Source organism: Chrysemys picta, chromosome 5 (genome assembly GCF_011386835.1).
Source record: "Chrysemys picta bellii isolate R12L10 chromosome 5, ASM1138683v2, whole genome shotgun sequence".
NCBI lineage: Eukaryota > Metazoa > Chordata > Testudines > Emydidae > Chrysemys > Chrysemys picta.
The window spans coordinates 36447689-36472172 of record NC_088795.1 but is presented as its reverse complement, the minus strand read 5'-3'; the positions used below and the strand labels follow the sequence as shown (position 1 = coordinate 36472172).

At 46.2% G+C, this 24484-nt stretch overlaps 2 protein-coding genes across 3 annotated transcripts in view; both read right to left on the bottom strand.

Moving 5' to 3' along the window:
- Positions 1–24484, bottom strand: part of ANK2 (ankyrin 2) — a 581537-nt gene that overhangs the window by 462880 nt on the left and 94173 nt on the right. The window lies entirely within an intron of this gene.
- On the bottom strand, positions 3273–5737 carry LOC135983589 (uncharacterized). The gene is made up of 2 exons (XM_065596230.1): positions 4815–5737; positions 3273–3821 (listed from the first exon to the last, which is right to left on the bottom strand). Exons 1-2 carry the CDS (start codon positions 5389–5391, stop codon positions 3346–3348), a joined length of 1053 nt encoding a protein of 350 aa, XP_065452302.1. The 5' UTR covers positions 5392–5737; the 3' UTR covers positions 3273–3345.

Below are 24484 nucleotides of genomic sequence, written 5' to 3'. Positions count from 1 at the left end.
CTCTCTACATTGATCATGTTTAGATGACTGTCCTTTTGTCTTAGGGCTGTGCCCTTGATTTGTAAGTGGAGGTTTTTGTGGGCATATTTTTATTTATTTATTTATTTTTAAAAGACAACAATGACAATACCTTAGTGAAGGATTCATATTTTATATCAGAAACACAACTAGTGGCTCAGGAGAAGTTTTCTGGATACTGACTCTTGCTTAGTACACTGACTGAAACATTTTAATTTCAGCAACCTTTTATTCTCTGGGGTGCCTTCAACAAGCTCGATTTAGGGCTTTTTTCTATAGCAAGATCTAACTGTTAGCCCCTAATTCAGCAAGATACTTAAGAATATTCCTAATTTTGAGCTTGTAAGTAGTACTGGCACATGCTTAAGTATTTTAGGGCATGGCTACACTTGCAGATGTAGAGCGTTGTGAGTTAAACCCGCCTTTGTAGAACGCAGTAGGGAAAGCGCTGCAGTCTGTCCACACTGTCAGCTGCTTGTGCACTGGCGTGGCCACATTTGCAGCGGCATTGGGAGCGGTGCCTTATGGCTATCCCAGCATGCAAGTGACGGCAACATGCTTTTCAAATGGGGAGTGGGGTTGGGTGGAGTGTGACAGGGAGTGTGTTGTGTGTAAGTGGAGGGAGAGAAAGAGGGGGATTTTGGGGGGCTGAGAGCATGTCAGCATGCTGTCTTGTAAGTTCAGACAGCAGCAGACCTCTCCCTCCCCCCCGCCTCTCTCTCTCTCTCACACACACAGCATTCCCGGCTGTCAGAAACAAAGCTTTCAAAGGGTATATCCACATTCCTACAGTGATTCACAACGACAAGAGTAGCCACTTGACTTAAGGGGATTATGGGACATTTCTGGAGGCCGATCAGAGCGCAGTAATGCAACACCTCATCCACACTGGTACCGTGGCGCTCCAGAGCAGGCACAGGCCTTGTCTACACTACGAGAGTAGTTCGATTTTACTTGCATCAAATTTTTGGAATCGATATTGCAAAGTCGAACGTGTGTGTCCACACTAAGGACAGTAATTCGACTTTGTGCGTCCACACTAACGGTGAAAGCGTCGACATTCGAAGCGGTGCACTGTGGTCAGCTATCCCACAGATTCCGCAGTCCCCTCTGCCCATTGGAATTCTGGGTGTAGCCGGCAATGCCTTCTGGGTAACAAAATGTGTCGAGGGTGCTTTTGGGTTACTGTCGTCATCCGTCCATCACTCCCGCCCTCCCTCCCTGAAAGCGCCGGCGGGAAATCAGTTCGCGCACTTTTCCAGTCAGTGACAGCGCGGACGCCACAGCACTGCGAGCATGGAGCATGCTGCGACCATCGCTGCAGTTGTGGCCACTCTCAATGCATCGCAGCTTATCATACAGGTTTCCCTGAGGCAGATGCAGAAAAGTCAGGCGAGGAGGCTACGGCACCGCGGTGATGTCCTGAAGTCTGAGAGTAGCACAGACCTCTCAGAAAGCAGGGGACCCAGCGCCGAGGACATCACGGTGGCAATGGGTCATGTTGATGCCGTGGAACGGCGATTCTGGGCACGGGAAACAAGCACTGAGTGGTGGGACCGCATAGTGCTGCAGGTCTGGGATGAATCCCAGTGGCTGCGAAACTTTCGCATGCGGAAGGGAACTTTCCTGGAGCTTTGTGAGTTGCTGTCCCCTGCCCTGAAGCGCAGTGACACCTGGTTGCGAGCTGCACTGAGTGTACAGAAGCGAGTGGCCATAGCCCTCTGGAAGCTTGCAACGCAGACAGCTACCGGTCAGTCGCGAACCAGTTTGGGGTGGGCAAATCTACCGTGGGGGTTGTTGTGATGCAAGTAGCGAAGGCAATCGTTGATGTACTGCTTCCAAAGGTAGTGACCCTGGGAAACGTGGAGGCGATCATAGATGGCTTCGCAGCGATGGGATTCCCAAACTGCGGTGGGGCCATAGATGGAACTCACATCCCTATCCTGGCACCGGACCACCAGGCCACCCAGTACATTAACCGAAAGGGCTACTTTTCCATGGTGCTGCAAGCACTGATGGACCACAGGGGACGTTTTACCAACATCTACGTGGGATGGCCGGGCAAGGTTCATGACGCTCGTGTTTTCAGGAACTCTGGTCTGTTTAGACGGCTGCAACAAGGTATTTACTTCCCGGACCACAAAATAACTGTTGGGGATGTGGAGATGCCTATAGTCATCCTCGGGGACCCAGCCTACCCGCTAATGCCCTGGCTCATGAAGCCCTATACTGGCGCCCTGGACACTGAAAAAGAACTCTTCAACTACCGGCTGAGCAAGTGCAGAATGGTGGAGGAGTGTGCTTTTGGCCGTCTCAAGGGGAGATGGAGAAGCTTACTGACTCGCTGTGATCTCAGCGAAACCAATATCCCCATTGTTATAGCAGCTTGCTGTGTGCTCCACAATCTCTGTGAGAGCAAGGGGGAGACCTTTATGGCGGGGTGGGAGGTTGAGGAAAATAGCCTGGCTGCTGATTACGCACAGCCAGACAGCCGGGCGATTAGAAGAGACCAGCGGGAAGCGCTGTGCATCCGGGAGGCTTTGAAAGCAAAGTTCCTGAGTGAGCAGGGTAACCTGTGACTTTAAAGTTTGTGTACAGAGAAGCTGAACCTGCCCCCGTTTCTTTACCCAGTTAATGTTGACTATCCTATCCAGTTACATACCCCCTTCATCCCCCTTCCAACACACGTTTCGAAATAAAAATAGTTCTACTTTGTTAATGCACACCGTTTTCTTTAATACTGTTTTCGCGGGAATTTTTTAAAACTGGGACGCAGACTGTGGTGCGGAGCGGGTGTAGTGTAGTGACGCGAATGCAGCTTCTAAACTCAAGGATTGACAGGCTCCGCTGCGGTGGGATGGTTGTTTCAACGGAGCCTGTCACCCCTCCTGATCGGGACTGTGTGTATGGGGGGTCTATGTGACTTTGTGGCAGGGGGAGGACGGTTACAGATCCCCTGCTGTGTGGCTCTGTGATCCTGCATAAGGACCGCCGCTTAAGATCTGTAACTGCCCTCCCCCGCCACAAAGTCACAGAGCAACCCACCCCCCACCACATAACATGAAAACAACCTCCCAGACTAACCAGGGTAACTAGTCACTGCATCACTGCACTGTGTATGTGCCCTGCTGCTGTGCCTGCCCCCGCCTATGTACCCTGCCAAAGGTGACTGTCCTGTCCAATTACCAACCCCCTTTCCCCTCCTCCTCCAAAAGAACATGATTGAAACAGTAGTTAACAGAAACGTATTTTTATTATCAACTACACATGGAACTGGGAGGTGAAACTTGGACGGGGGCTTGTGTCAGGCGGGAAGGAAAGAACTTTTCAAATTTTGGGGAATGAGAGCCTTCTGCTACTAGAGCTCTCTGCAGGGGTGGAGTGAGAGTTAGCAGGGACTCTGCCGCCTCTCCTTCTTTGCACTTTGGGTGAGGTGGGTATGGGACTTGGTGGCGGGGGAGGGCGGTTAGAGATGGACTGCAGCGGGGCTCTGTCCTCCTGCCTCCGTTCCTGCAGAACATCCACAAGGCGCCGGAGCGTGTCTGTTTGCTTCCTCAGTAGTCCAAGCAGCGTTTGAGTCGCCTGCTGGTCTTCCTGCCGCCACCTCTCCTCCCGATCCATGTTTGCTTGGTGCATTCGGGTCAAGTTCTCCCACCACTGGGTCTGCTGTGCTGCCTGGGCTTGGGAACAGGCCATAAGCTCAGAGAACATGTCCTCCCGTGTCCTCTTCTTCCTACGCCTAATCCGCGCTAGCCTCTGGGAGTGTGATGCCAGGCTAGGTTGTGAGACAGTCGCAGATGGGGCTATGGAAATGGGAAAAAGGGAGTGAATTCCTCAGAAAGATAAATGTAGTTGTGAACAAAGAACATAGTCTTTCTCTGTGAACAAGACCATGCACAGCACCTATCACATGCGCACTCAGCACAAGGTCGAATTCTCGGCCTTCGCATTCAGTGCCTGGGGTCTTGCACAGCACATTTGAGAAGCGGGGCAGCACAACGGAATTTCTGTTGCAGGCAGACATGGTAAGCCGTAGACTTGTGGCACTTTAAAACTTTTATATTACCACTGGCCTCATTTCACATTTAAAGCAATGTCAGTCCCTGCTGCCAGCAATCGGGCAAGTGGGAACTCTGCCCCGTCCCACCCCCTCGCGGCTGTCCCCGGGAACGATCCCTTTCGGCTGCCCCTCTCCCGCCTCCACCGCCTGGCTGCAAACCAGCGGTTACAGTTCTGTAAAGGAACGGGCAAGCAGTCCCAACACTAACATTCCCCTACCTAATTCAAAGCAGGTCACCATGGGCGACATCACCCTGATGAGGATCTCTGAGAGCGAGAGAGAGAGAATGCTCCGGGAAAGCCTCCAAAGACCAGGGCCGTATGCCGCCCTGCTGTGCAGAGCAATGATTCCTGAGTACTTGATAGTCTCGTGGCGCGGCAACGTGTCGTACTTCGGAGGACCCAATAAGGCCGCTCTCCCCAGGAACCTCATGCAACGGCTTTCCAATTACCTCCAGGAGAGCTTCATCGAGATGTCCCAGGAGGATTACTGCTCTATCCCCGGACATATAGACCGCATTTTACTGTAGCTGCAGTAGCAGGGAATAAACAGTAGAGCGGCTTGTGCAGGACAATCACGGAAAACCGGACATTGCTAGATTTTTTTTTAAAACTTGCACTGCCCATGACTAAACCGTTAAGCGCCTAGGGCACAGTAATCATGAACAACCCATTCTTTTAATTGTTAATATTACTGTTCTGTTAAAAATAAATGTTTAGATGTTTACAACACTTACTGGCTGATCCTTCCCCAGATTCTGTGTCCGGGGTAACGGCTGGGGACGCTTCATAGGGGATCTCTGTAAGGGTGATGAAGAGATCCTGGCTGTCGGGGAAATCAGCGTTGTGAGCGCTGCCGACTGCCTCGCCCTCCTCATCTCCTTCCTCATCTTCCCCGTCCCCTAACATGTCCGAGGAACCGGCCGTGGACACTATCCCATCCTCAGAGTCCACGGTCACTGGTGGGGTAGTGGTGGCGGCCGCACCGAGGATGGAATGCAGTGCCTCGTAGAAACGGGATGTCTGGGGATGGGATCCGGAGCGTCCGTTTGCCTCTTTGGTCTTCTGATAGCCTTGTCTCAGCTCCTTGATTTTCACGCGGCACTGCGTTGCATCCCGGCTGTATCCTCTCTCTGACATGTCTTTAGAGATCTTCTCGTAGATCTTTGCATTCCGTCTTTTGGATCGCAGCTCGGAAAGCACGGACTCATCGCCCCACACAGCGATGAGATCCAAGATTTCCCGATCAGTCCATGCTGGGGCCCTCTTTCTATTCACAGACTGCACGGCCATCACTGCTGGAGAGCTCTGCATCGTTGCCAGTGCTGCTGTGCTTGCCACGATGTCCAGACAGGAAATGAGATTCAAACTGGCCAGACAGGAAAAGGAATTCAAATTCAAATTTTCCCGGGGCTTTTCCTGTGTGGCTGGTCAGAGCATCCGAGCTCGCACTGCTGTCCAGAGCGTCAACAGAGTGGTGCACTGTGGGATAGCTCCCGGAGCTATTAGCGTCGATTTCCATCCACACCTAGCCTAATTCGACATGGCCATGTCGAATTTAGCGCTACTCCCCTCGTCGGGGAGGAGTACAGAAGTCGAATTAAAGAGACCTCTATGTCGAACTAAATAGCATCGCAGTGTGGACGGGTGCAGGGTTAATTTGATGTAATGGCACTAACTTCGACATAAACGCCTAGTGTAGACCAGGCCACAGCAAATGTTATTCCACTCGCCGAGGTGAAGTACCAGCAGCGCTGTAGCTGCAGAGTCAGAGCGCTCTACGTAACTTGCCAGTATGGATGGGTAGTGAGCTAGAGTGCCTGGGGCTCCTTTATTGCGCTGTAACTCGCAAGTGTAGCCAAGCCCTTACTAAATCAGGTGTGAATTAGACAGGTCATCCATATGGATTTGTATACCAATGTATCCCAATGCCTCAATATGGTATCTGAAGTCATGAACTGTGCTGCATGAGATTACATTTGTATTAAGCAAAAAACTATGCTTCTCTTATTTTGAGCTTTGATTTAGTCACCCCTAGTTGACCTAATTGTCCATTCATTTATATCAGTTTTGTACCACTGTAACTTCAATGACTTCAGTGATATTTCTCCTGATTTGCACCAGAATACATGAGACCAGGACAGGCTCAAAGTTTGGTACAACCTGTTTATTTTATTTGTAATATGCTATGCCTAAAATGTAAGTCCACTTCCAGTATGACCATCATTTTTTGACTATGTTGTTATTGTTTATCCATGTTTATAACCAGCATGTATTTAGATCGCCTTTTTAGATAACACTAGCATATTAAAATTGATTCTGCATTGTACTACTACATAGTCATCAAACAGTGTCATTGCATGAACTGGAGCAATAGCTGTACAGTTATGAATTTAAAACAGTAAAAAACAATCTATCCAATTTGGGCAATGGAATGATGCTGCATATGTCCCTCAGCAAAACATCAGCCACAACATGCAGTCTTTCCATGCATACGTCATTCACACGGTAACTACAGGTTTCTGATTAATTTTACGTAGCATTCTACTGCAGGTCTGGAAATCGTTATCATGAAGGTCTGGAAATCATCTAAGAACAAAGCCAAGGCATTATTTTCAAAACCTGATGTAAAATTTTTGAGTAACCTGCTTATCAGCTGACATAGGTAATAGTAAAATCTTTAGCGACACTGGTGAGTCTTCTCTGGAAAATAGAATTGATACAGCTGATACTATTTATAAACATGTTCTGTGGAGCATTGTACCCATCTTCCCCACTGGAAATAACAATCCTCTATCAAAGGAAAACTGTTTTTACAATATTTGTTAAAAGCCACTGAAAGAGTAACCTCACTATTAGTGGCAACCCTGTTGGCACAGATATGTTGCTCTCTATCAGGTCTTCTCCCTTAAAAAGCTAGCTACTTTACATCTCAGATAGGACCGGAAATCAGATCATGTGACCTGAAATAGTATATGCACTTTGCATAAAACTCATTGTGAGTTGCTTGATGGTAACAAAACTCACTTTTCCTAGTCAGGTGAGTTATTGGGGGTATGTGGACTTTTTCTTACAACTGGAGAGAAGAGAAGAGTTAAAGAGAGTCAAATATGATCTACATTTAAAAAAAATAAACCAAGACTAGACTTGATTTCATTCTAACCCTCACTTGTTTTCATGCATCTGCCTGATAATCACACATTTCAGAGACATGTTGCATCTACCATCACCCCCGCTGGATTCTCATGCAAGCAGGAAGACAATGGATATTCCCATGAAGTTCGCTCCTTCCATCCCCAGGGCCTGCCATGGTTACTCCTGGGGAAACTCTGTGGGACTGTGCGCCTGCAGAAAACACACACACCTCCGCAGAATTCCTGTGCCTCTCAGCAGAAAATGGCAGGGAAGCAAATGGAAACCGCGTGGCGGGGGGACAACCATGGGCGCAATTCTTGGGGGGGATTGTCCCCCCCATGCAGACGAGGCATGGGGGGCACACGAGATTACGTGTCACTGCTCCCCCCTCATTTCTGCAAGTGCAGAGCTGCCCAGCTGAAAGAGGCTGCTTCCGGGCTCCGTTGACTCTGCAGCTGAATGCTGCCTCCTGAGTCCTAGTGCCAGTCATGAGTCCCTTCTGTGTGCTGGGAGCCTTCCTGTTTTCTGTGCAAGAGTGAGTGATCGCGGTAGGGCTGGATAAGCAGGGGCAGGGGAAATGAGGGAAGAGGCAGTGGGGAAGGAAGGGGGTGGAATAAGGTAGCGGGAGAGGAATGTGGAAGTGAAGGGAGAAGGCAGGGGGATGAGATGGAGAAGAAAAGGAGAAGGGAGGTGAGATGGGAAGAAAGGGGGATAGGGGAATTGCAGAGGGAAACGGGAGCCCGGCATGCAGCGTCCCCTTGGCAGCAGCTGTGGCTCCCCCATTAAGCAGGCCCATCAAACCCTCACCCTGACAAGCTCTACCCCCCTATATCTGAACTCCCCAAATGAGCCCCCCACATCCAGACCCCCACCCCACTGAGCCCCAACCACCTGCACCTGGACCCCCGCTCCATTAAGTCCCACTCCCCCAGCACCCAGACCTCCCCTTCCCCCATCTCCCCACACCCAGACCCCCAGCATAAGCCCCAATCACGGTCACCTGTATCCCCTGAACAGTCCCATTGCCCCTGCACCCGGAACCCCCGAATGAGCTCCTGTGTATCCAGATCTAAAACTGAGCTGCCTGCACCCATAGTGCCCCACATATGGATCCCCCGACACTAAGCCCCTCCACTCTTGGATCCTGCTGTGCTGAGCCCACCCACCCATGCCTGGTGCGCCTGGTGCAGAGGGGCAGGGCCCCAGGGTGTTTGTGGGGCAGGCCCTGCCCTTGAATTGTGTCAGGGTTGGGTGCAGTCTTACTGCCGAGTCCCTGTACTAAAGTAGGTGGGGGTTTCAGGGTCATCACCCATCTCAATACAGCCAGTGGCCTGTGCTCCCCACTGCCATGCTGGAGCCATATTTATCGACAAATAAAATTTGCAGAGTTTTGCAGAATTTTAAAATACTGTGCGCATAATTTTTATTTTTGGTACCGAATTCCCTCAGGAGTACATGGTGCAGAAATTGCAGGCAGCTATGCTGCCTTTTTTCTTCCACTCTCATTGCTTCCCTGGCTATATGTTGATGGGATGGGGCAGCCATCCCACAACCAGGCTGCTCCAGGCTCTCCTAACTCCTCCCAAACTACCCACATACGTTCCTACCCCATCTCCAACAAAGCCAACCTTTGTCTGTCCTAGGCTTCTTGATCAATCCTATCCCTATCCCCTACCACTCCCCCCCACCCAACACCATGGCTCTTTACAGCTGCCATTCTCTTCCAAACCTTCTCCATCAACGAGGAGGGGTGCAGGAGACAGGCTCCTGACTGGGCCATCCACACGCATACCTGCTTCCACTGCTCAAGGGACTCTGAGGAAGAAATCAGCAACTTGTTCGTACTAGTTAGAAATGCCACACATTATATTACATGAAACTTAGCAGCTATGCTTGAGGTGAAAGAGTGACCTCTAATAGAAATTAATTCCGTGTTGTCCTTTTCACACTTCAGTGAGCAACATTAACTATAAACTCCAGTCAACTTAGATACACATAAGAGAGGGGCAGAGAAAATGAATGTACATAAACATACTCGTCACCCATCTATCTAGAAAGCTATGGGTGAAAGTTATTATTCTGCTTAAATCTCCCATCTCTCATGAGTATCAATTCATTTCATTCAGACATAACTCTACATTGAAGTGATCCTGCCACACAGAGTATAGGCAAGTGCAAGATTTTGGATGCTTCGTTTTTTTCGGATGCCCAGCTTGAGTCATCATGAAGAGGCCTGATTTTCAATAAGTGCTGAGCATACAGACTTGGAAATGAGACCCCGTCATGGTGATTCAAGTTGGGAATCCAAAAATCACTAGTCACTTCTTACAATCCTGGGTCATGGCCCACATTTTTTATGCTAGATAGGGCACAGTGAAGAGCTATTGTGCTCCAACACACATCCAAATCAATATTCCTCAGATTGATCATTTTTGTATCAAATTTAAGAGATTTTATACTGCCCAGATATTTTATTTCAAACTGAAAATGAGTGTGTGCATTGTAGAATTTGCTGGGGAAAAGAAAAGAGAAGTTGGAGGTCTGACAGCAGAATAGGGGACTGTTAGGGATTTTGGCGTTAGAGGAGGCATGGTAGGCGAATTTGGTTACCAAGCAATGAAGACTCTCATACCAGAGAGAGAATGAATCTCCTCTTCCTTTTCCCCTTATGCACAAGGATGGAGATAACTTTACATTTGTAGGAAGAGAGGTTTGAATTCCATCTTCTCCAACAACCTGACCTGCTGCATTTCACTGCAAAATCTATTACTAAATCCCAGGGGCGCCATTTCAGATTTTGGTAAGGGGGAGGAGGGACTTTAACAGTGATTCCAGAGGCCAATTAGGCTCCTGAAAACTTTAGTTTTTTTGCAGATAATAACTTAGAAATTAGCTGACAGGAGCACTGTATCCAAATCCTATATAAAGAAAGAAAGAAATATTAGACCCACTCAGCTCTAATACTAGCATGTTCTGACATCTTTTGTCAAGTCATTTAGGGGACACTGGTTAGGTTTAAAATTGTAATGTATATTCTTTGTTACTGACTCTTGAACACAACAATTGAAACAACTGTAGAAAAATCTAGATTGCTTTCCATCATTTAGGCTACTTACTTTTTACAGTTCACCAAGGAATAGATCATTTAGCTTTTGGAAACATCCTACTAGGGCAAGGCCCTGTGAATTTATACCACACCTGCTTGGGGCCCTAGGGGCGTTACCATACTATAAATAATAGACTAGAAACTGACTTTAAACAGGAATGAAACTTTCAAGTCACTTTCACAGTATTGCCAACCCCAAATGTTCAAAATCATGAGTCAGACTCACCAAGCATTAGAAGATTGGCTTAAAAATCATGAGTTTATGTAAAAAGAATATATTTGGTGTTCTTTTTGAGACTTTGGGGTGCACTGAGGTCACATTTTGAAGCTTTCTTCACAGCCAAAAGGGCTAGAAAGTTACTTTTTCTTTAAGAATGAAGGCTGAAATATCACATTTCCTCTTGATTCCAGGAGCTGGGGCTTTAAGGAAAACAATAATTATCAAGAGACTCATCACAAAATCATGAGGAGTTGGCAACACTGCTTTCACCTTTGTTTAAAGGCTAGTTACTTTCCAGAAGGCTCTTAAACACAGTGATTGAGTTGCAGTTCTCACAAGAGAATATTTAAAACCAAATACCAAGAAAATTACACATTTTAAAGTTGAGGGGAAAAAATGAGTCTTCTGAGGTATATCAAGGCCACTGCAGGCAGGAAAGGAAAACAAAACAGGGACAGGAGCTCTGGGCAGCTCGAAAAAAAGTTGGAGGGTCAAATCTTCCAGTCCTTAATCAGGCAAAACTTCTATTGCCATCACAACTTCCACTCATAGATATTAACATGTGCTCTATAACTATACACTTCATATTTAAATATCTGAGCAGTCTTATCCAGGGCTACATATTGTATATGCCTTGGCTCAGGGGCTATATTTGCTGGCATATTCTGAAGAGTGCTGAGCACACAGATGGTGCCCAGAGAATAATACAAATCATGACAATAATTGTCAACTTTATGGACACTGTGGATGCAATTTGTGTTCTTTGTTCTGGAATTGGCTTGAATGCAGCTGAAACCCTAAGAATTTGAGGAATAAACACAACTGATACTCATACGAAACTTCCTCATTCCTTCCTATTCTCAAACTCAGAACAAAAAATGACAAAACAAAATGGTTTTCAGTCAAAATGTAAAATTTCACAGCAGCTATTGCTCTACCATCCAGCATTGGGCAGAACCTGCCACCCCTTGGGGGTTAAGTGATCTCCTCTCATCTAACACTTGTTCTCTTTCTTCATCCTTCCTATCCCCTGTGCTGCTTTTCATGCTTCTCAACCATGACATCTTCCCAGTCACCTGGGACCATTTGCTGGAGTCTCAGAGAACTGGCCTTCTTGGTTTTGCTCCCATCTATCAGAGTCCTCTTTTTTCCCCGAGCATACAGCAGAGAGATAGCTCCCTAGCCCTGAGACCCCTGGGTTCTACTCTGCAATGGACATCCTGTATGACCTCAGGCTAGTAGTGCCTTAGGGACAGAGTTTCAAAGCCTTTTAGGCACCTAAAGATGCAACCAGGCATCTACTGGTGTTTACAAAACATCTAACCTTCTAGGTCCTTTGGGAAATCTCACTACGTGCCTAAATACCTTTGAAAATCTGGCCTTTAGTCAGTCTGTGCCTCAGTACCCCCATCTGTACAATGGGGATAACAGCACTGCTCTACCTCACCAAGAGGCTGTGAGGAGAAATAGGTTAGACATTGTGAGGCGCTCAGATACTACGGTGATGGGGCCACATAAATACCACAGGTAGAGTAGGAACATCTCTATACCACTGTTATCCCTTCCCTTACTTTTGGTCCCTACTTTTCACCTATCCCCCTCATATCTCCTTCTTTTCTGAATGTAACCTTGGCTAAGAGGGATTGGCTGTGTTTTTTCTGAGTCCCCTGCGTTCTCTCCACAGAGAGATTTCTATTTTACAGGCTAATCTAATGACTTCCAGATCCTTAATTTAAATTACCAGCCCTGTTTTATTTTGATCACCCTGCCTCTGTTTGTAAACAAAATACTGACTCCCTGTCCCACAGGCACAAGCTGGGAGCAGCACCTCTCCCCTGCAGAACTCACATTCCACACTCAGACTGCACGGCAGGTCAGAGCTCCGCCTCAGGCTAGGATGTGCGCCACAAGCAGACCTGCTGTACAAAACTCAGGAGGAGGGCAGGAGCCCCTCACCTACCCCTTCCTGCTAATTCCAACAATGAAGGGTAAAGCACAGTGGCTTGATGTTTCTACTAAAGTGATTATCAATGCAATAGTTAATGTGGAGATTTGACTTGTCAGAGGTGGGATTCAGAATTAACACCCCATTGAGAGGAATCATACTTCTCTCAAAGCTGTTGTTCCAGGCTATTTGCAGATTGTCTATGATAAGTTCTTACACAAAACTGTGCCCTTAGAGAAAAGGAAGGAGACAAACAATGGCATCACCTGTCATTACAGTTTCTTGGCAACAAGCAATGCTATTTATATTAAAATAGCAAATCCCACAGGAAACTCAGTAACTCAGGTGTCACTTGTTGGGGATCAAAACACCACCACATTTTACCTGCTGTCCAAACTCCCTTGATGGTTACCTCCAAATTTCCCCTCTCCTGTTATCACGGACTGGAATTACATACAAGGCTAGCAGTTTCCACAAGTTCCTAATATTTTTCATGTATTTTTGGGAAGAGGCTTTTTTAGAATTTTATTTTCTATAGGTATGTCATACGAGATCACTGCAACCTTGTAATATCCTCTGCATTTTGTGCCAAACACATACCGTGTTATATAAATATCTCTGCAGCAGAAATTAGTTGAGCCTCTTGATCAGCATTAGAATGCATGAAGTCTGATATAAATCTATAAACACAATGTCCTTTAAAGATCACACACACACATTATAGGTGGCGCAAGTAGCAACATAAAGTTAAGGGGTTGTCCAAAAACGTACATTATAAGATGCTAGTAGAAAAGTAAACTCACTGCTGCTGCACCCACTTGTGGCTGCATGTAGGATAGCAGCTCTTTCCAAACAAGTCCAACATCCTCTCAAACAGATCTTTGACCCTGACTCTGGGCCCTGTAGTCCTCACATTCTTCTCTCAGGATCTTCATTCATTTTTATTCCCTTCTTAGAAACCTCAAATTACCACCCTCCTCAGTGGCTGGTAGAGGAGCCCAGGCCCTCCCTACTACACGGAGTTCCAGTCCAGGGACTCTAAGAAAAGCAACCAAGTTCTGCTCCATCAGACACCTTGCCGCTGGCTCCCTGGACTCCTTCCCACCATTCGCCTTTCATCGGGCCTTTTCCACAGCCCCTTCGTGGGCCTTTTGCAATGAGCAACACCTCCCCAGGCTTCTCCCCAGAGTCTGGTTCCAGCCCTTGTTCAGAATCAGCCACAGTAGCTTGCTCCAATCCTGTGTCTTCGTTTCTTCTACTACCCTAGTATCAAAAGAGTCACTGTAGCACCTCAAACTTCAGTCCAAATGCCCCTACTGTCACTGGTTCTTGGGCTTCATTGCTTCCAGCTTCCTCCTGGCTCAGGACAACCCGCCTCTGATCCCAGACTTCACTGCCCCCAGCCTCCCACCTGACTTAGAACCCTGTGGTTCTGCCTCCAGGCTTCTCTCTGCCTTTAGACAGAGAGAGGAAATGCAGAATTATCTCTCTAATGGGAAGGACTCTTGCTGGCCTTTTTTTCCCCACTGCCCTGAGCTCCTTCCTTTATGAACACCCAGCTCCTTCACAGCTGGGTTTCATCACTAATTATGGCTAAAATAATTAAGTACCACCCAGGGCATAATTGGGCTCAGGGGCCTGCTAACACATGGGTAGCCAGTGTGGAGCTTAAACACCACATCACATCCTGTTTTCAGTGGCTTATAATGTCGCCTAATTTAAATGTTCATGCTGAAATTTTCCATGCTGGGTGTCTGCCTGAGGCTGATTTTTTTTCGGGGGGGGTGGGGAGGGAGGGAGGAAGGGGAAGGGAATTTTAATTTCCAAGAACAAGATTAGGGGAAAATACATTGTTTTGCCCATGTTAAATAATATTCTTACATCGATTTAATTAATAATTAAATGCACATGGAGGGCAAAGTACAGCCTGCGGGCCGGATTCGGCCTGCCAGCCGTTTTAATCCAGCCCTTGAGCAGGGCCGGCTCTGGCTTTTTGGCCGCCCCAGATGGAGCGGCCAGAACGGCAAAGAAAAAAAAAAAAAAAAACTGCGGCGCAGACGGAGCGCGGGTGCAGGGGGACCGGCTAGCGGGGGGGAGGGGGAGAGAGTGGGCGGGAGAGAGAGAGAAGGGGGGTGGCGAGGGCTACAGCCGGGCGCTGCCAGGCGGCCCCTTCCACCGCGCCAGAGGGCTCCGCTCCAGTCGGCGGGGAGGGAAGGACGCGGGCTGCCCTGCCGGGCTTGCTGCAGTGCGCTCCCGTCCTCCGCCCCCTACAGGGCTGCCGGAGTGGAACAACAACAACAACAACAAAAAAGCATCCGTGCCACCCTCGGATTGGGCAGAATGCCACCTCATTCAATCTACTGCCCCAAGGACCAGCTTGCTCGGCTGGTGCCTGGAGCCGGCCCTGCCCTTGAGCTCCTGCTGGAGAGTGGGGTCTGGGACTTTCTCCGCTCCGGCACTCCAGCCGGAGAGCAGGGGCGGGGGCTGCTCCGTACGGCTACCGGAAGCAGCAGCATGGCCTCCCTTCAGCTTCTAAGCAAAGGGGCATCCAGGGGGCTCCGCTTTGCACGCTGCCCCTGCCCCAAGCGCTACCCCCACAGTTCCCATTGGCCAGGAACTGCAGCCAATGGGAGCTGTGAGGGCGGTGCCTGCGGAGGGGGCAGCATGCAGCAGAGCCACCGGGCCACGCCTCCCTGTAGGAGTCGGAGAAAGGACATGTCACTGCTTCTGGGAGCTGCTTGAGGTAAACGCCACCTGAAGCCTGCCAGGGCCGCCCAGAGGATTCAGGGGGCCTGGGGTCTTCGGCGGCAGGGTCCTTCCGCTCCCGGTCTTCAGGGCACTTAGGCGGTGGGTCCCGGAGTGAGTGAAGGACCCGCCGCCAAATTGCCGCCGAAGACCAGGAGCGGAAGGAGCCCTCGCCACCAAATTGCCGCTGAAGACCCAGAGCGGAAGAAGCTCCGGGTCTTCGGCAGCGGGTCCTTCACTCGCTCCGGGTGTGTTCGGCGGCACTGAAGGATCTGCCGCCAAAGACCCGCCAAAAACTGTTATGGGGGCCCCTGTAGGGCCCGGGGCAAATTTCCCCACTTGGTCCCCCCGGGCAGCCCTGGAGCCTGCACCCTTGAGCCTCCCCCTGTGCCCCAACCCCGATCCCCATCCCGCTCTCTGAACCCCTTGGTCCCAGCCTGGAGCACCCTCCTATACCCCAAACTCCTCATCCCCAGCGCCACCCCAGAGTCCGCACCCCCAGCCGGAGCCCTGACCCCACACACACACACTCCGGAGCCCCCTCCCGCATCAAACTCCTCATTTCTTGACCCACCTAGGAGCCTGCACCCCCAGCCAGAGCCCTCACCCCCTCCCGCATCCCAACCCCAATTTCGTGAGCATTCATGGCCCATTATACAATTTCTATACTCAGATTTGGCCCTCAGGCCAAAAAGTTTGCCCATCCCTGCTCTAGCACTTCTATGCTTTGGAATAGACACTTTGGCACAGGAGGTCACCCAACCTAGTCTCAGGGATGTATTTTTTGCCTTCCCTATGCAAATTTGGCCAAGGGACAAGCCTTCAAAAAAAATAAATCACAGTTTGTCTATACTCAGTAGAGAACAAGGCAACCCCAAGGTTTAAGAACCCCTATTTTACAGCTATTGTTTCAGGCTGTCTGCAGATTCAGACAGGCAGCACTGCATTGGTTTATGCTTTGTTCACATTTTAGAAGTTACCACCACAATCATAAGGGCCAGAACCTTTTTTTTTTTTTTTTTTAAAGGAAAAGACGTGAAAGGGCAATTGTAATACTTTGAAACCTGTTTGTGACTATCCTGATGGAGAAACCCCAGTTCTACGAGTATGAGCAGGGGTAAATACCTCCTGGTTGACCTTCTTTACACTATTCATTACCTTACTTACCTCTAGCACATCTCCTCATGTTCCTCTCTAAACTGTATGGTTAACCCCTTTAATCTCTCCTCCTGAGGAAGCCTTTCTATGCCTCTAATTAGTTTTGTTGTCCTTTTTGGACCATTTTTATTTCTATTATTTATTTATTTGGTTTAAAATGGGTGTCCGGAATTAAAACACATTATTCATGTTCAGGATATACCATCAATTTATATAATTTTATAATATGTTGAGGATTAGCTGTCCCATTCTTAATACCACCTAACATCCTGTTTGCTTTTTTGGCTGCTACTGTACATTGAGCAGATGTTTTCACTGAGCTGTGCACAGTGACATCGACATCTTTTTTTCCTTAGCAATTACCCAATTTACACCCATCAACATGTGTAAGTAGCTCAAACCTTTCCTTTCAACATGCATCACCTTGCACTCACATTCATTTCATTTCTTCTGCCATAGTACTCCGATATACCAATCAACAGGTTTTCTGAGGTTCCTCACAGCATTTACTACCATGAAGAGTTTTGTATCATCTGTGAATGTTACTACTTCACTATTTTACCTCCTTATTCAAATCATTAAGTTAAACACCAGTTCTAGGTTGGATTGGGAATGGATCCTTCCATTTAAAAAAAATGACCATTTATTCCTTCTTTTTTTTTTACTCTCTCGGCCCTAACCAATGACAGACATTTTAACATTTGCTTACAGAGACTACTTAGTTTCCTTAACAGCCTCTTGTGAAGTCCACATTAACAATATCAACCATCTTTGTTCTTTCTACTGTTTTGTTGACTCCCTCAAAGATTTCTACTAGAATAGCAGAGTCAGAACTTTCCTTTATGAAAGACATGCTGGTTTATACCTAAGTCCAATTCTTTATTTGGAATGGGAATTCGTTAATTTCAAACAAGATATTCTTCATTCTCCTTTAAATTAACTAGACATCCTTTGATAATTTTTTACTAAATCTTTTGTGAAAATATGCTCATTATAGTACTCAGATATTAGGGGGGAAAACAAGAACTTCCTCCACTATCATCTTTTACAACCTTTTGAGTGAATAAAGTTATTATTGTCTGATTCAGTAGATTATAATTCATTCATTTGTTCACAGACAAATTACAGTGACATTCTGGTCTAAGCAAACAAGTGAAGATGAGGAGGAGGCCCAGCTTTTAGCTAGGCAAAATGGCTCTGGGCATGGAAAAGAACAGTAGGAATTTCATAAGGAAATTGGCCTCAAACAACCATGCATGCATGTTATATGAGTTTATTTACATAATATTCTTTGCAAAGTCTTCCTTAAGAAGAAATGCTGAATTATCATTTGTGACACAGGGAGTCTGCACCCTTGTCTTTCCATTGAAGTGCAGGGTGTTTCTGAGAGAGGACTGACTAGAATATCTGCAGCGATGAACACCCACCAGCCTCACATCCCCCACAATAGGGGACGTGAAAAGACTCCCAACTTACTATAGCTGTGGGCTACAGTACTAACCCCATAGCAGCTGCGCAGCCACTACAATGTGCCAATGAGTTTGATGCTGGAGGTGGGGATAGGGTTTCTCCATATCCCCTCCAATCTCAGTGAGTTCCCTGTGCAAAGACCATTTACTTGACCACTGGAGCACTTGGGGTAAAGGACCGGAGGACAGATGACAGCATTTGCCTCTCAGGAAGTTAAAAACGATTGCTGTGATTACAACAAAGATTATACAATTGTTCTTGACTGCGCTTTTTTCTTTGGAAACATGAAATTGCCATGTTTTACAACCTTACACTAAATCACAACATGATGAATTAACCAATAGAAAAGACAAAAATGAAATCAATACCATCTAAATGAATTTAACAATCATTTGATTTTACACCTGGTGGCTGCCCAAAGCAGTAGCCTAGAGAAGCCAGGGTTTATATCAAGATAACTGAATACAACCGTAAAAAGCAACAGAGTCCTGTGGCACCTTTAAGACTAACAGATGGGTTGGAGCATAAGCTTTCATGGGTGAATACCCACTTTGTTAGACGCATGTAATGGAAATTTCCAGAGGCAGGTATAAATATGCTGGCAAGAATCAGTCTGGAGATATCGAGGTTAGTTCAATCAGGGAGGGTGAGGTCCTCTGCTAGCAGTTGAGCTGTGAACACAAAGGGAGGAGAAACTGATTTTATAGTTGGCTAGCCATTCACAGTCTTTGTTTAATCCTGATCTGATGGTGTCAAATTTGCAAATGAACTGAAGCTCAGCAGTTTCTCCTGGGAAGGAGACTTTGGAAGAATTCCACCATGATTTCAACAGCTTCCACCCCACCATCAACCTCAGCCTGGACCAATCTACGCGGGAGATTTATACCTGCCTCTGGAAATTTCCATTACATGCGTCTGATGAAGTGGGTATTCACCCACGAAAGCTTATGCTCCAATACATCTGTTAGTCTTAAAGGTGCCACAGGACTCTCTGTTGCTTTTTACAGATCCAGACTAACTCGGCTACCCCTCTGATACTGAATACAACCGGTATTTGGGGGGGGGGGGGGAAATACACTCACTGTACTGGGTAGATTAGGATGACCAGAGTGAACTAGTGTAGCCACAAATACGTCAGTCAAAAGCTTTCTGCCATTAGCATTTATGTCCAATATAAACTGCTCAGCCTACCAGCTAGAACACAAATCTCCCTTGAAATTGATTCCACATTGGTTCTTGAAATACTGCCAATGAAACCACTATCTCTCAAGATACAGAGTACACTGGTGAAGCACTTAAAGGAATTGGCAAAACAGAGATGTACATTTATGCGTAGCACTCAAAGAGTAATGAGCACCAGTAGGATGCAGTTCAAATAAAACAACATGCTGATTCTGAACATCCCAAACTCTCTGGTGGTGTTTGAAATCCAGATCCCAATTTCACAGCTTTAAGGAATCTTGAATTTGCACCTGTACCACAAATATAGCAGTCAATCCATCCTTAGACTCTTGATATGTTAGAATAGTGGTTCCCAACCACTGGCAAATATACCAGCAAGCGGAGAGATTGCAATGCATTATGGGAGATGTAATATAGCTAGGGAGAATGGCCCATAGGCGAGAATGGGGGTGCTAAGGACCCAGACCTGCAACTCCCAGGGGACACTGGGGCAGTTCAGGCAGAGGCAGAGATTAATGTCAACCTGAAATCTTTTCCTGCAGAGAATTTCAATTTTGACAAAACCCCATTTTCTGACAGGAAAATGTTCAAATTTTTTTCCACTAGCTCTACTAATCATGATTATTTTCAGGTGTTACTAGTCTTATTGTCCATGAGTATAGCATGGAAAGGAAAAGGAGATAAAAATGAATCCTCTGATTATGAAAGAGAAGGGCATTTTTGGTGAGAGTCCTGTATAGTGTTGCCAGGAGTCCAGTATTGGCCTGGAAAGGCTGGTCGAAAAGGGGACCTGATAGTATCCGGTCAGTGCTACTGACCTGACACCAAAAGTCCAGTTACCTGAGTAACTATCTGTTCTGTTGCTGGGAGGGCAGGAAGAGCAGCTGCTGCTGGAGCTGGCGGAGCACTCGGGAACTGCCTGGCTCCAGCAGAAAGAGGTACCAGTAGCTGGCACCTGGGGGAGGGATCCTGAAGCGCATGGCATTTGAGGAGTGGGGCCAGTGGCTGGGCTCACTGCCTGGGCCCCCTTCTCAGCCTCCTTTCTGCCCAGCCCCTGGTGTGCTGCCTCCTGTCCTGCCCCAATCACCCTACCCCCACCCCCTGAAAGCGGCTCTTCCTCGAACATCCTGCCCTAGTCACCCCCTCCATACCTAGAGCCCTGCTCAGCTGGTATGGAGGGAGGGGAGGTGGAGAGAGCAGTAAGTGATGCGGGGGGGGAAGAGGAGTGGGGGTGGGGCCTTGAGGGACAAGGCGGAGCAGGGGTGGGGCCTTAGGGGGAAGAGGTGGAGCAGGGGGCAGGAGAGCTTCTGGCGCTTAGTGTTTGGTTTTCACAAATTAGAAAATTGGTCACACTAGAACTCCTGGAACTCTGGAAATTGTTCCCTCCCTTAATCTAAAATAGCTCAAACATCATGACCTTGTAGCCATGCTACAAAAGCCATTTATTTGACAGGGATCTGGAGAATTCCTGAAGGTAATAGGAGTGGTGGAAAGGAGATTTCACTCTTGCTTTGATTTACTGCCTGTCTGTGTTGATTAGTAAACAATTATGATTGCTTCATGCCTCTGGTCTTCTTGTCATGTTCTTATACAGCTTCCCACTGTAACTGTGCACCCATGCCTGATCATTGCACTCCTCCAGGTAACTGGAAGAGCATTCACACCCAATGCCCCAGTGGGGTGAGTTTGTATGTTATCCATGTAAAAAATTTTTAATGCTATTGGGTGGTTATTATGTTGTTGAGAGACTGACAGGCTACTTTTTAGTGCTTAAACCTAAAGAAATAAAGAATACCAAAAATCTACTATTATCTAGGTAGTTTATCGGTGCATTTGAAAAAAACATTATTTTCCTGTCCCTAATTAGTTCCCAAGTCAGTATAAAGCCTATTACTAAAGTGCTCTTTTGCTTTGGGAAGGGTCCTTTATTGGTGCAGTCATATGTGGGAAGCTTCAGAAATAAAATGTGGAAAAAGATGAAAGACTGTAATTAAGAGAAATATCAATACAAGGAGAACATCTTTAAAAGAGGTTTGAAGACAGGGTCAGATCAGTTTTTTCATCCCCTCTGATGTAATAAAGAAAAATTGTAAAAACTGCCTTAAGGAAAATGGTTCACTCTCAAACATAAATTTCCAGAATTCCTTACAGGTACCTTATAAAATGTGTTTGGCTGGCAAGAACTACCCATTCTCACGCTTGAGACAAATAATGATAATGCCCTTTGGACTGCCATACTTGCAATAAAAGAAAAATAGGGGTTTTGGCAATAAGGTTAATGCAGAAAACAACAACAAAACCCAGCATTTTTGGCAGTAAGGTTAAGGCAGACCAAAAAAAAAAAAAAAAAAAGATTGAGAGAGAGAATTTGGCAGCCAGCACGTTGCTCATTGCAGCCAACAGTTCACATGTGGAATTTCACTTGGAGACTGGAAAGAGCCATGGACAGTTTTAAGACCATATCAGCTTTTCCCTTAAGATTTATAGACCTCTTTATACAGGAGAAAGGAAGTAATTCTGGTAGCTTTCAGCCCATCAGGAATGGCTTCTTCTGCCTTTTGATTCTTATTACTGAAAAAATAATTTCTCAAAGAAGAACGGTCTGAAAAAACCATGCACAATGTGTTCTTTAACAGCCACTGCTTTGAGCAGAATGGTCACCACACCCAGTTTTTTCCTCATTCATTCTCTAAGCTGAAAGCTGTTTCAACCATAACTACATAAGTATCTTAAAAGGCCTAAATATCCAATATTTGTAATACACAACGCCCACTCATATCAAGGGCATTGTGGGTCTAATCCCACAAGGTGATGAGCATTTCTGAAAAGTGCCTTCAAGCTCCACTGGCTTCAGCATCTCAAAGAATCAGGCCCTTTGTGTGCATATTTATCCTTGGGCTTTTTACTGCTACCCATCACCACAGTTTCTGGCAGCCTTCCACATAAATCAATAGCAATAGTTAAGTCCTTAATAGACTTCATGAGTCAGTGGCACATCTCTTTTTCTGGGGTCAAAACAATGCTTGGGGTCAAAAGCAGTATTCCACCCTATGGTTTTTCCACTTGCTCATTTTAGTTAATTTAATTCTTTTTAATTTTTTTTTTATTTTCTTTAGAATTCGTAATGCAAATGCAATGATCATGTTGGAGCCCTGCAGAATGAAGTCCTTTATATAGCCAGTAAATAAATACCAACATGCGCAAACTTCCCCATCCTGTTTCACCCCTGACTATCTTTATGGTTCAAAGGGTAATTCATTCTCCTTGCCCAGTCAGACCTTCCTGTCTTCTGAAATTGTCAGGCAGAGTGCCAATTAATATAAAATGCTATGGTGGTTATTCAGATTTGGACACCCCTCCATTGGAAAATGAAATAAAATGATTGCAACAGCCAGCATATGGTAACAACTTCATGTCATGATGTACCTAGCACTTGTAATCACATTCTTGGTGACTATAAGCTACCAACTCCCTACCCAAGAAAAATCACCAGGCCAGAAAAAAACCAAACACACACGCTTTCTTCATTTTGTTATTCTAGTTTGTGGTCATTTCGTCATGTTAAAAAACTTTTCTTTTTGATCTTCTTCTTAAGATCCAATGCAAGTAATCCAGAAAAACAAACTATGGCAATACAATAAATGGAAACTGGTGAGATAGGAGTAATACAACTACCAGCCACCACTCCTTACAATGAAAAAGAGCAAGAGACGACAACAATGATATCAAAATACAATCCTCATAACTGCCAATTAACATAACTTCAAGTTTTAATGTAAACAAATGGGGGAAAAAACAGAAGTGCTATTTGCACACTTCAAGGAGGAGGAAAATCTAATTATAGAATGATAAAGATAAAAAGTGCAGACATGAGATCATTCTGTCAACTCAGGAAGTTTAATTGCTGATTGTACTAAATCATTTCTAACACAAACATACAGGCCCTCCACTTATAATCTTTGTCACTAGTGCGAGAGCTAGTTTATCTACAGCAGAACACTACCTAAAGAGCAGTGTGGTATATTCAAGACAAACTGTAAAAATATTTCGCATCAGCCTGAATTAGTGTTCAACCCAGACTCAAAAATGTTTGGCAAATAGATTAAGGTTATTCATGCAGTTGAGAAACCAGCACGCTTTCCCGTTCCGATCCCTAGTCAACCAGCCAGCTTTCTTACCTCACCATTCCCATCAATCTCACACCTGAAGCTAAGCAGCTGGGTGGGGAGGAGGGAGAGAATGTCCAGAGCTTGTTAGGATAGAGAGAGAAAAGTGTTAAGTACAGCTCACTGACAAGTGAATACATGAAAACCTAGGATAGATACTGATAGGCACAGTAGTTTGTGGAGGGCTCTTCGTGGAGATTATCATTCATCAAACATGAACTCCAAGTGAGTCTGCAGAGACTGGGTCAGTTCTAAACCCTCTGAATCAAACTGAAGGATTCAGTCTGGTTCTGGGTCTCTGAACTAGATCCTGCAGGACTCTCTCAGTCCTCATTACCCACACTAGACAATGATCCAGTCATGGGGGCTAGCTACGTGTACTAAGACTCCTTGCTCCCCCCTCCCTTTCTTCAAAGGAGAAATTGCTTAGGGGATTGACTATGTCTGGAACAGAATGGGAAATGAAGTGATATTTTTCCCCTTGGCTCAAGCTTACTCAAGTGCAACAGGTTCCAGAGCTGTCATCCTCTTGGCATGCAGAGCCACTCTGCTGGCTCCACGGGAGCTGAATCTGTCAGGCCCATTTCCTTTTTGTCTGGCATCACATGGACCAAAGCCCACTATACCAGAGCTGCTTTATTAGAACTAAGTCTTTAGAATCCTTCAATTTGAACAGGAAACAATCACAAGTTGTCTCCACCACACACATGCCCATAATGAGTGCTTTATCCTTTTTAAAAATGAAATGTGCATGATTTTGAAAGATGTCCTGTCAAACTCTACAGCATGTGTGTGTTAGTTGAACATTTCAAAAACCAAAACACAAAACAAACACAGCTGTAACTTTTAAATGACTTTTAGAAACTAGTATAAGCACTTAGCCTTTTAATCCTATTGTCTGGATGCTCTGCTGTAATTTTCCATTACTGCCATCCATTAAAATATATACATACATCAATCCTTCCCAATATCAGATTACCCAGAGAACATCTCTTCTAGGCTATCAATAATCTGTCTTGCCTTTAACACCATTTCTCCCAGTGGACAAAAGGGATTGTGAGTAGGATCTCCATCTCACACATGTATTATAGTGCACTGACTGAATTAACCCATTGTGCAGGAGTTCCCTGCTGATGTGTAGACTATACAACTGGTATACAAAAAAATACCTTTCAGCTTTAGGCAAACGTCAGAGAGACAATCCAAATAAAACATGTCAACATGCATTTTACTTTCTTTACATCAGAGAGCATGTCACTATCTCCATTGCTATGTGTTGT

Bases quoted from the DNA above. Each gene is read 5' to 3' on its own strand.
- LOC135983589 (XM_065596230.1), bottom strand. From the start codon at position 5,391: ATGCAGAGCTCTCCAGCAGTGATGGCCGTGCAGTCTGTGAATAGAAAG. The intron at 3,822-4,814 runs GTAAGTGTTGTA...CCATTTCCATAG, and splicing joins ATCTGGGGAAGGATCAGCCA to CCCCATCTGCGACTGTCTCA.